This window comes from Vigna unguiculata, chromosome 4 (assembly GCF_004118075.2).
Source record: "Vigna unguiculata cultivar IT97K-499-35 chromosome 4, ASM411807v1, whole genome shotgun sequence".
NCBI lineage: Eukaryota > Viridiplantae > Streptophyta > Magnoliopsida > Fabales > Fabaceae > Vigna > Vigna unguiculata.
The window spans coordinates 1,575,060-1,587,695 of NC_040282.1; the positions used below are offsets into that span (position 1 = coordinate 1,575,060).

Sequence of the window (12,636 nt, forward strand, 5' to 3'; positions counted from 1 at the left end):
ATAAACATAAAAAACAAAAAATAACTAAATAAAGTAAATATTTATTCTTCATCGACTTTTCAACGAAATCATTGTCAATGCTTAGAAAAAATATATTTTGTCTTAACTCTCGATCGAACTAAAAGCACGGAGGAGCGAGCTTTAAGAGTTTACATCCATTTTGTAATTTTAACACAAGTAAAAAAATCACATATTTTAAACCTTAATATTTTGGATGAGTAGCGCTAAACTATATAGAAAATATTTTTTTGAAACAAAATATCCAAAAGGTAATAATAAAAAAAAACACTGAATTCCCAAAATACACATAATTTTCATAATTCTAAAATCTACTCCTTTTTTTTCTTTCAGAATATTGAGTCCAATTATGTGTACTAAAACAATATTCGAATAAGCCCAACACAAGTTATATCACGTCTAGCTCCGTTAACCCACTTTTATCATCCAAAACCAAAATTAGCCGACTCTATTATTTGGAAATTTCCTTATTACATGATGAAGAGATAATGAATAAGTTGGATTAAAGAATGTTTAGAATCTCCCAATGTCAATCAAATAATTCAACCCTATAAGAGAGTTGAGACAAAAGACCCTATTGCATTTTTTTTTTTGGATATATGGATGGAATAGAAGAAAATAAGCTCACTATTAACATTCTATAATTTATGAATGATACTTTGTTTGTGTGTAAAGAAAACATTTAATATGTGTTAGTCATTAATATTATATTTAGGTTCTTTGAGATGGCTTACCGATCTAAAATTAATTTTTATAAAAGCAAAATTAGAGTCATGGTATGGATAACAATAATCTAACGAAATACTCAAATATTTTAAATTTTAACGTAATGAAAATACCTTTCAAATATTTGAATATGCTTGTAGGAGGTAATCCGACAAAGTAGATTTTTTGACAACAGTGATTACAAAAATTAAAAGCAAATTCTTTAAATGGAAAAGTAGATATTTATCTTTTATAGTATAAATCTGCTTAGTAAAATTAGTAATCACATTGTTTCCATTTTATTATTTTTCGTTTTATAAAGTCTCAATAAGTATTTGTAAGATTGTTAAAAACCTCCAAAAAAAATTGTGGGGATGGAGACATGAGGGTAGAAAAATTGTTTGGGTTAAATGGAAAAATTTATATAAACTTAAATACAAAGGACAACTTGGAATAAATAACATTCATTTGTTGAACAAAACTATATTAACTAAATGGAAGTGAAGATTAAGCATAAATGAAATAGGATTGTGACAAGATATCCTACAATCAAAATATAGGTCTTTGAGATGTCTAATAAGATACAATACAAAACATTGTACATTAATTAAGGTGGTGTAAGGACTTATATGATGTATGTGACTAGAGGGAGAAGAAAAAAAATGGTTTGATCATAACTTGAGTGGAAAGTAGAGTCCAGATCTAAGATTAAATTTTAGGAAGGTATATGTATAGAATCATTGTCTTTACATAATAGGTTTCCTAGAGTACATAGAAAATCAATTTGTTTGGATAAAACAATAAGGAGTTTGGTGAATGAACTACCAATGACTAAGAATGAAAAATGGAATGGAGAAGAGATTGGTTTTAATGGGAATTGTCTCAATTTGAGGAGTTTACACAATTGCTAAATCAAACACAAATACAAAGAGAAGATGAAACAATTTTATTTTTTCAAAAAAAAAAAATGGCATGATGCAGGATCACTTCACCTATAATTTCATCTATATTCCCAATAAATTAACCCTATTTTACAAAAATAAAAATCAATCGACCCATTTTTACGATTTTAACTTAAAAAGGGCCTGAAATATAAAAAACAGTCATGTTGCTTTTGTTGTGTATCTTGTTTAGTTTTTGAAAGGTTTAGCTTTTATCATTTGAATGTAATGAGATATCAACGTGGTATTATTTGTTTACAAGGTTAAAACAATCCAATTACTTTATTATTATTATCTTTTGCTGATAAAAAGAAAGCCTTATGATATAAATTTTACGATTACTTTAGTGTATTAAATTTCTTTTAACATCATCTTAAAATTTCAATTCATCATAGTAAACGCTAAATAGCTTTAGTAACATTTATATTTATTTTAAGTCACTGATATATACACATCATCAAAAAATTCAAGAACTTTGTTCCCAAATTTTCCGTGGCTAATTTTCGATACTCTTATCTTTATCAAATCGTCACAGGTGTCACGTTCTTCGCACCTTTCACTGACACAGAAATTCACACCCATGCATGGCCCAGCAAGGTATACCTTATCCATTTGGGCCTGCTCCACCGATCCACCAAGTACAGTTCGCACGTGTCAACTCATGATCCTGAAAACGACATCACCACTTTACACATAAAAAAATACACCAACACGTGTCCAAGCACGTGGCAGATGCATGTGCAACTCACATGGCACGTGTCACGCTTTTGAAGAGCCTTGACCAGACTGTTATGCTCGGTTTCTCGTATAAAATCCCATGCTAACATGCTTCTTTTCATCAACCAGCACCATCACACACAAAAGTTCTTAAAATCACAACCTATCACAACAACAAGAACAACCATGGCAAGTTACCAGAAGCAGTACGAGGATCAGGGTCGCAAGATCGACGAGTATGGCAACGTTGTACAGGAAACTGATGAATATGGCAACCCGGTTCATGCAGCAAGTGTCACCTACATAACCTCCACCACCGGTGGTCTTGGGGATGACTCTAACAAGCAACATGATACCAGTAATGTCTACGGTGCAGACACCCGTAGACAACACGGAACTATAGGTGACACCGGTAGACAGCACGGAACTACCGGTGGTTTTACTGGTGACACCGGTAGACAATATGGCACTACCGGAGGTTTTACCGGTGACACCGGGAGACAACATGGGACTACCGGTGGGTTTACCGGTGACACCGGGAGACAACATGGGACTACCGGTGGTTTTACCGGTGACACTGGGAGACAACATGGGACTACCGGTGGGTTTACCGGTGACACTGGGAGACAACATGGGACTACCGGCGGCTTTACTGGTGGTGACACTGGTCTGGGAGGCCCTTACGTTGGAGCCAACACCGCTGATACAGGGACTGGTCCTAGAAGTGGAACCACAGGTGGCAGCGCCTATGGATCGGGTGGCGCTGGTGGTGGTTATGGAAGTGGAGCTGGAGCTGGTGGAGCTGGGTATGGTATGAACACAGGGGGAGCACACAGTGATGAAAGGTATGGAAGGGAGTATCGTGAGCATGATCAGTCTCGTGGAGATCATGACAAGAAAGGGATAGTGGACAAGATTAAGGAGAAGCTTCCCGGAGGACACAGTGACAACAAGTAGAGACATCATGGGTGTGCATGCATGCGTATATATACATAGTATAATTAAAGATGTTATATTGTTGTGTTTTTGAATAAGTTTGCTGCATATATACGTACTCGTACAGTACTGTCTTGTCGTGTAAATGTGGTGGATCTTGTATATGGTTATAGTGTATGCAAGAGGAATAAAAGGTGCATGCATGCAAGGGAAACAAAGAAGGCATAGATGTTCTGCCAATGGATATGTAAAACCTACCCTGTTGTAGAGCAGGGTGCTTCAGTTGTGTGTTTTGAATTTTTCAATGAAGCAACTTTTTCTTTCTTTCTTTCTTCACCTTTCCTTTATCACCTTCCTAATCTATCTTTTAACATGAATAGGGAAGAGAATAATTGTTGGAAATAATCACTGGTTTTCTTAAAAATTTAATGTAGGTACATTCATTGGAAATAATCACTTACACATTGAATGCATTTTTTATTCTGTTAATAAAACAATAGGTACATTCATCACATAAGGAGAAGAAAACAGTTATGATAAGTTAGTAATTTGAGAGCTAATAAAGAAATAGAGAAAGCAAATGCAAAGAAACAAAAAATAATACATGTCATATATATATATATATATATATATATATATATATATATATATATATATATATATATATATATATATATATATATATATATATATATATTTCTCTCATACCAGACATGTTTCTATTATTCTATTTGATTCTGGGTGGCTAGAAGAGTCCAATTATTGGGGATTGGTTTCTGGTCTTCAATTTCTTCGCTCAAGTCTTGAATGTCTAAAATCTCAACTCTTCTGTTAGTTTTTTTCTTTATCTTGATTGCCACATCTTGTGGGATGAATCTTCCACATACAATTACCCTTGTCTGCTGCTTCTCAAGGAGATGGCTGTCTAACTCTATCACAGTCAAACAAATAAACAAAATCCACAATTCAAATCTATGGCACAACTATAACAAGTTACTGCATAGAAATTAAGAATGATCACTGATACCTTTAGACAAAAGTTACAAAACCATTTTTGTGAAATTTCAATAAGTTTCTGAACAAGTAAAAATGTTATATTCCATATTCCTCTCTGAACTGAAATCCAAACATGAACTAACCTGGCATATCAAGAATGACTCTCTTGACTTTTCTGTAACATCCACTGCAATCAATATTGATCCTCATCACCATGCAGTAGTGCTGCAACCCAAAAGAAACAAAGTTATTCAGATAGCATTTTAGCATTTCTGAACTCTTTAGGTAACTAGAAGATGGTGGTTAGTGTTTGCCTTCACTGTCATGAAACCAGTTAATTGGGAAGAGATAGAGAGACAGCTACAGCAGGAATTTGAAAAATCTAAATAGTATGAATGAGCTGGGAAAAGAAAACTTAATCTTAAAGAGTATGCAACAAGTTTTGAGAGTCAAAAAGGGTTTATAATGAGCTGGTTAGCATTTTCCTTGGTGATGCTTCTTTTAATTTGCTGAATCTGATTCTTTCTGTGAGTAGCTAGGCAAATGTAGCTTACTTTGTCACATTATTCCGGACTTCTTTGTTACCGTTTTGTGCATGCCACTACATAAACAAAGGAAACTTTCTTTTGGAAAAGAAGACATAAAGATCATACTTATGTTAGAATGAACTGATCAGCATGCAAATGTTTAATATCAAGCAAAGACTTTTGGTTGTGTGCTATTTGAACTTATCTTATTTAACATGTAAAATGTCATTTTTTGTTATTATCAAACATTTCACATAATGGAGTAAATGGGTATCTATCTTGTCAAGCCAACTCTATTTTGAGTTTTTTGTAGAGACATGTGAACTTGTTCCTGACTTGACTTCTGTATCAGATTTGACATTTATGTTCTTATGTTTTTCATTTAAAAATAACCATTAAAACAATTTAATCATGGAAGTATATTATTCTAATTATGTGTAGAAAGTAAATAAAAAGGATAAAAGGAAGGAATGACAGAGATAGAATAAGTACTGGTTTTTGGTTTATCAGTGTTTATTCAAAATATCTTATAATCAACGTTGAGAGAACTCTACAGTGAAATTATTGACTTTTATAATAACCATTTTAAAAGTTCCATGCAGAGTTTTTAATTGATTTATAATGTAAAAAGTTTTAGATGCAGAAAAATTGAAGTACTGTAACTCTGTCTTACATTTTAAGCTTTTAAAAGAGTTAGTTTATGACAGGAAGAAACAAGAAATTCATGTTAGATGGAACTCACACATAATGTATGGAACAACTCACACAGAAAAGTGATCATTTATCTATTTAGACACCTTCCATGAACACTAACACAAATTAGAAAAATGGTTTCTCTGGATAATTTCTTCTTTGTCCCAAATTTGTGTCAGATTATTCTCTTGCTGTTTATTTTCAATCTTCCCAACATATTTTCACAAGACTCTAGCCCTTCAAACCCCACCATAGCTCAATGCACTTCAACCCTAATTTCTCTTATTCCTTGCACCCCATTTGTGCAGGGTACTGTCCCTTCTCCAGGGTCACTATGTTGTGGCAACCTCAAACAGATCTACAGCCAAGAGCCACATTGTCTTTGTCTTTTGCTCAATGGCACTACCTTCAGTTCTCTTCCCATCAACAGGACACTCGCTATGCAGTTACCAGCTCTTTGCAACCTTCAAGTTAATGCCAATATCTCGACCTGTTTAGGTTGCATAAATTCTCACATTTAATCTAAATTCATATATTATTGTAAATAAGTTATTACTTATATTTGAACTGTGTTATTTTAAATAATTTTGTGACATTTTTGTGTTGAATTGACTTTTCCTTCATTTCTTTGACTCAGTGAATCAAGTGCAGAGGCCTGCAACAGCTCCTCGTCCTCATGTTTCCTCAGGCACAAAGAACAATTCCACTGTTATAGGTAAACAACACCTTTTTTTCTTTTTTTCCCTTTTACAAATCTCCTACTTTCTTGTATTTTTATTTAACAATTTCTTTTGAAGTAATTAAACAAATATAAACCTTGCTTATGACTTTTAATGGTCTTGCTCTTTTGTATTTGTAGCTTCTCCTGCATTTTCAGTTCCACCAACCCCTGTCATGATGGGATTTGGGTTTCGAAGTAACGAAGCTATCAACTTAAACATAATGAAATCATTAGTTGATGTTATTACTGTAGCAATATTACTTTTTATTTTAGTAACATAATGATGTAATATTTGTAGTTGAAAAAATATTTTTATATTGCAACAGTGTTTAGATGTTTTATGTAAAACTGTAACCTTTTAAATTTACTTAGATTATGGTGGTATTTAACAGAAATTTTATAATTATACTATATCATTTTTACATTCTCTTACTCATTGAATTATATATATATATATATATATATATATATATATATATATATATATATATATATATATATAAGATTTTCATTTCAATGGTGTTGGTATGCAACATAGACTGAAGATTTTCATCAATGATATGTGAGCAATCACATGAAATACCCCTACTTACTAACAATGCATATACACGTATAATTAACTCACTTGATCTAATCTATCTCAGAAGTGATACACTATAAAAAGGTATACAAGTAGAAGCATTGCCTTACAAATTTAACTCAGAAAGAGTTTGAATTCATTTGTCTGCATTGATATGCCAAAAACAAGGCATATTTGCAGTGTCTATGAAGACTCTAATCCAAACTAGGAGCCACCTCTGTTGGATTGGAATCAAATACATCAGAATCATATGCATCAGTATCTTCAAAAACATCGCTGGATCCTGAACTGGAGTTTGCACCGGACTCTGCACTAGACTCCACTCCAGTACTCACTCCATACTTTCTTTCCATCTCTTCCCTCACTTCTTTTGATGGTTCCTGATATGTAAAACAACCATATAGAGAAAAACATACCTGTAATGACAGTGAACATAAACACATCCAAAGATTCAGTAAAGATATCCATGATACCCTGGACACTACCAAAATTTGCTCGAGATCAAAGCAAGTTCATAACAGACATAAATATTTCTATGGTGTGGTTTAATATTACAATTTAAAACCTTGACTGAACTATCATAGACATTGAGTGTTAAGAAAGAAAACAGCTTCAAAACTTTCGGTATAAATTAAGAGTCTCATTATGTATCTAATAACATATACGTGGTGAGTGGATTCACCAACAAAAATCTCCATCCATTCCCCTTAAAAATACAGGCATCCAAACAAATCCAAGGGTAAAAGAATAGCATCATTCTCTAACATTTAAAATGAAAATCAAAATACTTTTCCCACAATCAGAGAAGAATCTTCAACTTCAGCCAGTTCAGGATTGTTCCAATTCCAACTTAACAATAAGCGGTCAGGAGTTCAAGTTTTAGATATAGAATTTGCTAAATAATAATATCTATTATATTATTCTGTTCGAGCAAAACTGACTCCGAGAAACTCTGTTCCATTGAATAAAACATCTACAACTAAATGCTCCCTAATCAATTTCTACTTATAGATAGACCCGTTACCACAACATTATCAACGGCTAAGAGGGTGTTATAAACTTCTTCCACCAACCTTAAGTTAACTTACATGAGCATTTTCATTTAACTTTTCCAGAGTTTAATCCGTGCAAAGGTTAATCTATTTCGAAATAACTAACTTTATCTTCTTTTTGGTTTTCACTTATGGTGTTTATCCGAATACTTATGGTGTTTTTTTATGGAATTAACATAAGTCAAACTATTACAAGTAACTAAACTAATTTAAAACTAAGATTACAACATTTTTCCCAGAAGTAATAACACGTTTGCAACCTCAACAAACATTATATTGACTAAACCTAAGCAAGTAGTTTAGAATTGAAATCTGAACTACGCGATTATGTCAAACACTGAACTATAATTTCATGAACAAACAGCAACACTTTCAAGAATAATAAGAAGAAGAAACTAAGTTGAATAGAGTAATTAGTTATATATACCGCGACACCGAAGCCAATAATCCAAGAATACTTGACGAAGAAACCGAGCAAGTCCCACTGCGGTCCTTCCCAGAAATCCGGTTCTTCCCGGAGAAGGTCATTCACCTTGTTGTAAAGGGCAACGAATTCCTCGTCCATGGGCTCTTCGTCTTCGACCTCCGCCGTGGCTTGCGGTTCCGTTACGGCGCGGAAACGACGCGACTCGGAGGAGAACTTCTTCGCGCACGCCACGTGTAGGTGATTTCTTGGCGTTTGAATTGGCGAAGGAAAGAAACGGGTGTAGCGAGTGGTTGCGGTAGTGTTGCCGCAGGGGATTATCGCCGCGCCACTCCCAATGGGCACGGTGAACGCCATGGGTGGATGAGAATGCTCGCAACGGATATCGATATCGATTGTGTTTTTAACTAACTTATGTTGCATTGCATTGCTTTTTTTTCATATATTAAAAAAATTGAATATTTTCAATAATTAATAAGGAAATATATTTTGAAGTAGAGTAGACAAAAAATTGAGACAAATACTAAAAAGTATATTAAACTTGTGAAAAAAAAGTATATTTAGTAAAAGTAAAATAAAATGAGAGAAAAAAGTGAAAAGTATGAAAGGGTATGCATTCGGTTTAAACGGAAAAAGAAAAAAGGAAAGAAAATTGTTATCTTATAGTGAACTACTTGTTTAATTACATCTTATATATTGTATTTTTTAAATATAACTCACTTAATTTAATTAACAAAGTTAATTATAGTTGCTTTATAATTTAGTATACTTTTTTTTCTAGAAATAAACATCGGGGATAATATAACTAATTGTGGAAAAGTCATAATTTATAATGTTACACAAATAATTACGACTTTCGCATACTTAGCTACCAACAACTTTCACTAAATTGAATGTCTTGTTACATTTTGAAAGGACTTGCTTTCGGTGTTTAATATAAGTGTGTGAAATAATTGAAAAGTGAAAATTAAATTTGATTAACATTTAAACTCCAACTTAATTAATTAATAGTTAAGTATATATGGGATGTATGTGGTTAGTTTTAGATTTTATCAAACAGTAGTAGTTGTTGAGATAGAGTTGAGAGGTGAGAATAGTGTTTTTGAGTGGTGTATTTAGAATGGAGTTAGATTTGCAAGTTACGGGCTGAAGTTAAAATATCGTCAAACAATAAAGGGCCGGCCTTATAAATAGTTGCATGATTTTTATTTTTCATTTTGTAGATTTACTATGTACATAACTTAACTGTTTACTATATTAATGGGTTTCTTTATATTAATTTTAGGGATAAATATGTTTTTGGTCTCTTAATTTTAAGTGAATTTTGAAATTAGTCATTTGAAACTTTGAACTAATTTAGTCCTTCATCTTTCGAAATATGTGGATTTAGTCATTTTAACTAAATTTTATTAAGTTTATTTGACATTTCAAACGCATTTTATAATAGTATTTGACTTAACATTAAAATAAAATGTGTCAAACAGTATAAACAACTCAAATACAATATTGAAATACGTACAAAATATCACATAAACCTAACAAATTTTGATTAAAATGACTGAATTTACATAGTTCGAAAGATGAAAGACTAAATTAGTTTAAAGTTTCAAAATAAACTAATTTCAAAATTAACTTAAAGTTAATGAATTTTACGTATGTTGCTTATATAAAAAAGGCCAATAAACATCAGAGGAGAGTGTATATTATTATTTGAGCTAAAAGTTATGTTATATAATATTGTGATAAAGATTTGTGTAGTCTCATTCTTTACATTATCTTATTTTTTAATAAATTTTCATGATAAATTATTAATGAGTTTTGAAATGTTAATATGGTTGAAATATCAAAATTTATAATAATACTTAACATTAATTTTATAATAATACTTAACATGATTTTATTTAAATAGAGGTATTTTACAATATTGGATCATCCTTTTCAAGATTGGAAGAGAAAAAAGTTAAAATAAAGGGTAAACACAAGAAGCCGAATTTCTTAAATAATTTATAGGCTTGTATATTGATATTTTGATTAGATTAGGTGTTGATGAAAGTAAATAAAAAGTTGAGGATAAACCATCTTAAAAAATATTGAAGAATTTAAGTTTTATTTTATAAGAACTTTGTAGAAAGTATGGAGTTATTACAATTTGAATTACATTTATTAATTTTTATTTATGTTTTAGGTTTATAATATTTTAATTATTTACCTCTTGCGATTTTTCACAGCACTCTACGATTTGTATATTTCATTTATTTACTTCTCTTTTCATAATAGAATCCCCATATTGACTTTATGGCAAGAAGTAAATTATTTTTTTATGACAAAGGCCAAGCAACAAATATTTATTTCAATTTATTTCGCTATGTCACCATCATGATATAGTGGGTAAAATTAATTATTATTTATTATCCAAATATATCACCATCATGTACAATTTCTTTTTTTCTTTTTTTTCGTAAACAATCAAATGACATCAGTGACTGCTTTTCTTCCTATCAAATAAATCTACAAAATAATCCCTTCTCCCTTTTTTCCTTCTCACTTTCTCAACCAAACAAAAACATAGAAGTTTCACCATTTCAGCACAAAAACAAATCCTTTTCAAGTTATCACGTAACAACCATTAATAAACAAGGTGTTACGTAACGTTAACCAGTAATACCACCTTTTTCCTTTTCTCTCATAAAAGCAAATTGCAAGTGACCCTTTACATAAATTCATAATTTGTTGCACAATCTTTCTTAAAAAAATGATATTTATATTAGAATGAATCTTTTCAATTTTGCAAAATATTCATGTGTAACCCAAAAAACATACTAGATTTGTAACATTAGTAATATACTTAAATAACATTTATTTTATTTTTATTTTTATATTCCAATAATTTCATACTCATTACAATTTTTTTTTTAAAAGGAAGGATAAACATAATATAACAAATCTCATAAAATACTTCTTGAATCTTGTTGGGTAAAACAGTAATTAAAAGAATCTTGTACCAAAGTAATGAAAAAACGTTGTTTAACACAGTTAAACACTCTTCAGCTCAGAACATAATTTTTCTTTCATAAAATAAAACAAAAAAAAAACGCGAATTTTTAAAAAACAAAACTGAAACAATGAAACGGTGTCGTCAAAGAGTCCAGTTTGTTTCAATTGAATTCATCAAGAAAAAAACGAAGCAACAAACAAATCTTAACCCTACAACTTTTCACATCTAAACCTACATTTCTGTGCTACTTTTTTTTTTCCTCTCCATACCCCCAAATTTTCCTAGATTTACATTTCCACCCCTACGAACCATTTCACTACCCCACCACAAAACTTCGCCACCACCTTCACCTTCACCGCCGTTACTGCCACCACTTACATAGCCTGTAACGACTCCGACCGCCACAAAACATCCGCAGGCGAATCCGCATAATCGAACAACCCATCCAAGGTGACAAAACCCCCAGCGCCACCGTCACTCTCCGCCATCGCGAATCCAGAACCAAACCCAAACGCGTCAAAACCCGGAACATAATCATCAAACCCATTAAACCCGGCAAGCTCCACCAATGCCGGGTCAACCCGACCCGGTTCCTCAGCTGCAGCCTCAGTCGGCGGCAACCCCAGCTCGTCGTCAGAAGCTTCTAGTAGATACCCAAGCTTAGTCTGCAAGTCAGGCACCTGGGTCGGGTCACTCAGGCCACTCGGGTCCAAAGCCGGAGCCTTGATTTCATCCTCGAAGCTTTTGATGACCGAGTCGAGACCCTGCACGGTGTCACGGTCGGGCACATTGTCGGCGTCATCAAGCATGTTAAAAATGTCATCTTGAAGCTGCACGTCGGAGTGTAGGACCGAGTGGAGCTGAGACTCGGACGAGTCAACTCGGGGAATCTTACACTCGGGCGACTCAGACGAGTCGTCGTCTCGAACTCGCTTCTTTGTGGTTTCCTCCATTGAAGAAAAAAAAAGAAAAAGTCGAAAAAAAGAGTGTTTTTTTTTTTAGAGAGAGAAAAGATGAAGAGTTTGGGTGGGAAGAAAGAGAAAGGGTGAAGGGTATTATATATAAGGGTTGGAAAAGTGGGATAGGCTTTGTCTACTTTAATTCCTAATGCAAGATAGTGACAGGCGCGTGCATATCGCTGCATAATAAAACACAACTCCATTCACGGACGTCTCCTTCTTTCTCTCTCTATCTTCTTTTTTCTTTCACACAAACACTAACTTTTTTTAATATTCATAACAAAATAATTACTTTTTTTAATATTCCCAACATTGTTTATCAAGTAAATCAAGGGATTTTGGTCAATACCAATGATTCTGCACTTTTTTTTC

General features: G+C 32.7%; 5 protein-coding genes across 6 annotated transcripts; 2 read left to right on the plus strand and 3 right to left on the minus strand.

Moving 5' to 3' along the window:
* Positions 1–2,482: 2,482 nt before the first annotated feature.
* On the plus strand, positions 2,483–3,648 carry LOC114181005 (keratin, type I cytoskeletal 9-like). Its single transcript, XM_028067315.1, has one exon. It carries the CDS (start codon positions 2,490–2,492, stop codon positions 3,336–3,338), a length of 849 nt encoding a protein of 282 aa, XP_027923116.1. The 5' UTR covers positions 2,483–2,489; the 3' UTR covers positions 3,339–3,648.
* Positions 3,649–4,016: 368 nt separating this feature from the next.
* On the minus strand, positions 4,017–5,124 carry LOC114182596 (heavy metal-associated isoprenylated plant protein 26-like). Its single transcript, XM_028069492.1, has 3 exons — positions 4,628–5,124; positions 4,457–4,538; positions 4,017–4,248 (listed from the first exon to the last, which is right to left on the minus strand). The coding sequence occupies exons 1-3, from the start codon at positions 4,637–4,639 to the stop codon at positions 4,040–4,042; spliced, it is 303 nt and encodes a 100-aa protein (XP_027925293.1). The 5' UTR covers positions 4,640–5,124; the 3' UTR covers positions 4,017–4,039.
* A 265-nt stretch (positions 5,125–5,389) lies between these two features.
* On the plus strand, positions 5,390–6,551 carry LOC114182595 (non-specific lipid transfer protein-like 1). Its single transcript, XM_028069491.1, has 3 exons — positions 5,390–6,031; positions 6,171–6,248; positions 6,393–6,551. The coding sequence occupies exons 1-3, from the start codon at positions 5,668–5,670 to the stop codon at positions 6,533–6,535; spliced, it is 585 nt and encodes a 194-aa protein (XP_027925292.1). The 5' UTR covers positions 5,390–5,667; the 3' UTR covers positions 6,536–6,551.
* Positions 6,552–6,789: 238 nt separating this feature from the next.
* On the minus strand, positions 6,790–8,736 carry LOC114181287. Of its 2 annotated transcripts, none has more exons than XM_028067705.1 (2): positions 8,314–8,736; positions 6,790–7,214 (listed from the first exon to the last, which is right to left on the minus strand). In XM_028067705.1, the coding sequence occupies exons 1-2, from the start codon at positions 8,731–8,733 to the stop codon at positions 7,029–7,031; spliced, it is 606 nt and encodes a 201-aa protein (XP_027923506.1). In that variant the 5' UTR covers positions 8,734–8,736; the 3' UTR covers positions 6,790–7,028. The 2 variants fall into 2 exon arrangements, with proteins under 2 accessions (XP_027923506.1, XP_027923505.1); XM_028067704.1 differs by having other exon boundaries at positions 6,795–7,250; positions 8,314–8,731.
* A 2,672-nt stretch (positions 8,737–11,408) lies between these two features.
* On the minus strand, positions 11,409–12,351 carry LOC114180993. The gene has a single exon (XM_028067300.1). It carries the CDS (start codon positions 12,256–12,258, stop codon positions 11,680–11,682), a length of 579 nt encoding a protein of 192 aa, XP_027923101.1. The 5' UTR covers positions 12,259–12,351; the 3' UTR covers positions 11,409–11,679.
* Positions 12,352–12,636: the final 285 nt, after the last annotated feature.

Excerpts from the sequence above, each read along its gene's own strand:
- LOC114182596 (XM_028069492.1), bottom strand. Across the intron at positions 4,249-4,456 it reads AGTCATTCTTGATATGCCAG|AGTTAGACAGCCATCTCCTT; the intron begins GTTAGTTCATGT and ends TGACTGTGATAG.
- LOC114181287 (XM_028067705.1), bottom strand. The coding sequence starts at position 8,733 with ATGCAACATAAGTTAGTTAAAAACACAATCGATATCGATATCCGTTGC. Across the intron at positions 7,215-8,313 it reads TTATTGGCTTCGGTGTCGCG|GAACCATCAAAAGAAGTGAG; the intron begins GTATATATAACT and ends TTTACATATCAG.
- LOC114180993 (XM_028067300.1), bottom strand. The coding sequence starts at position 12,258 with ATGGAGGAAACCACAAAGAAGCGAGTTCGAGACGACGACTCGTCTGAG.
- LOC114181005 (XM_028067315.1), top strand. The coding sequence starts at position 2,490 with ATGCTTCTTTTCATCAACCAGCACCATCACACACAAAAGTTCTTAAAA.
- LOC114182595 (XM_028069491.1), top strand. The coding sequence starts at position 5,668 with ATGGTTTCTCTGGATAATTTCTTCTTTGTCCCAAATTTGTGTCAGATT. Across the intron at positions 6,032-6,170 it reads CAATATCTCGACCTGTTTAG|TGAATCAAGTGCAGAGGCCT; the intron begins GTTGCATAAATT and ends TCTTTGACTCAG. Across the intron at positions 6,249-6,392 it reads GAACAATTCCACTGTTATAG|CTTCTCCTGCATTTTCAGTT; the intron begins GTAAACAACACC and ends TTGTATTTGTAG.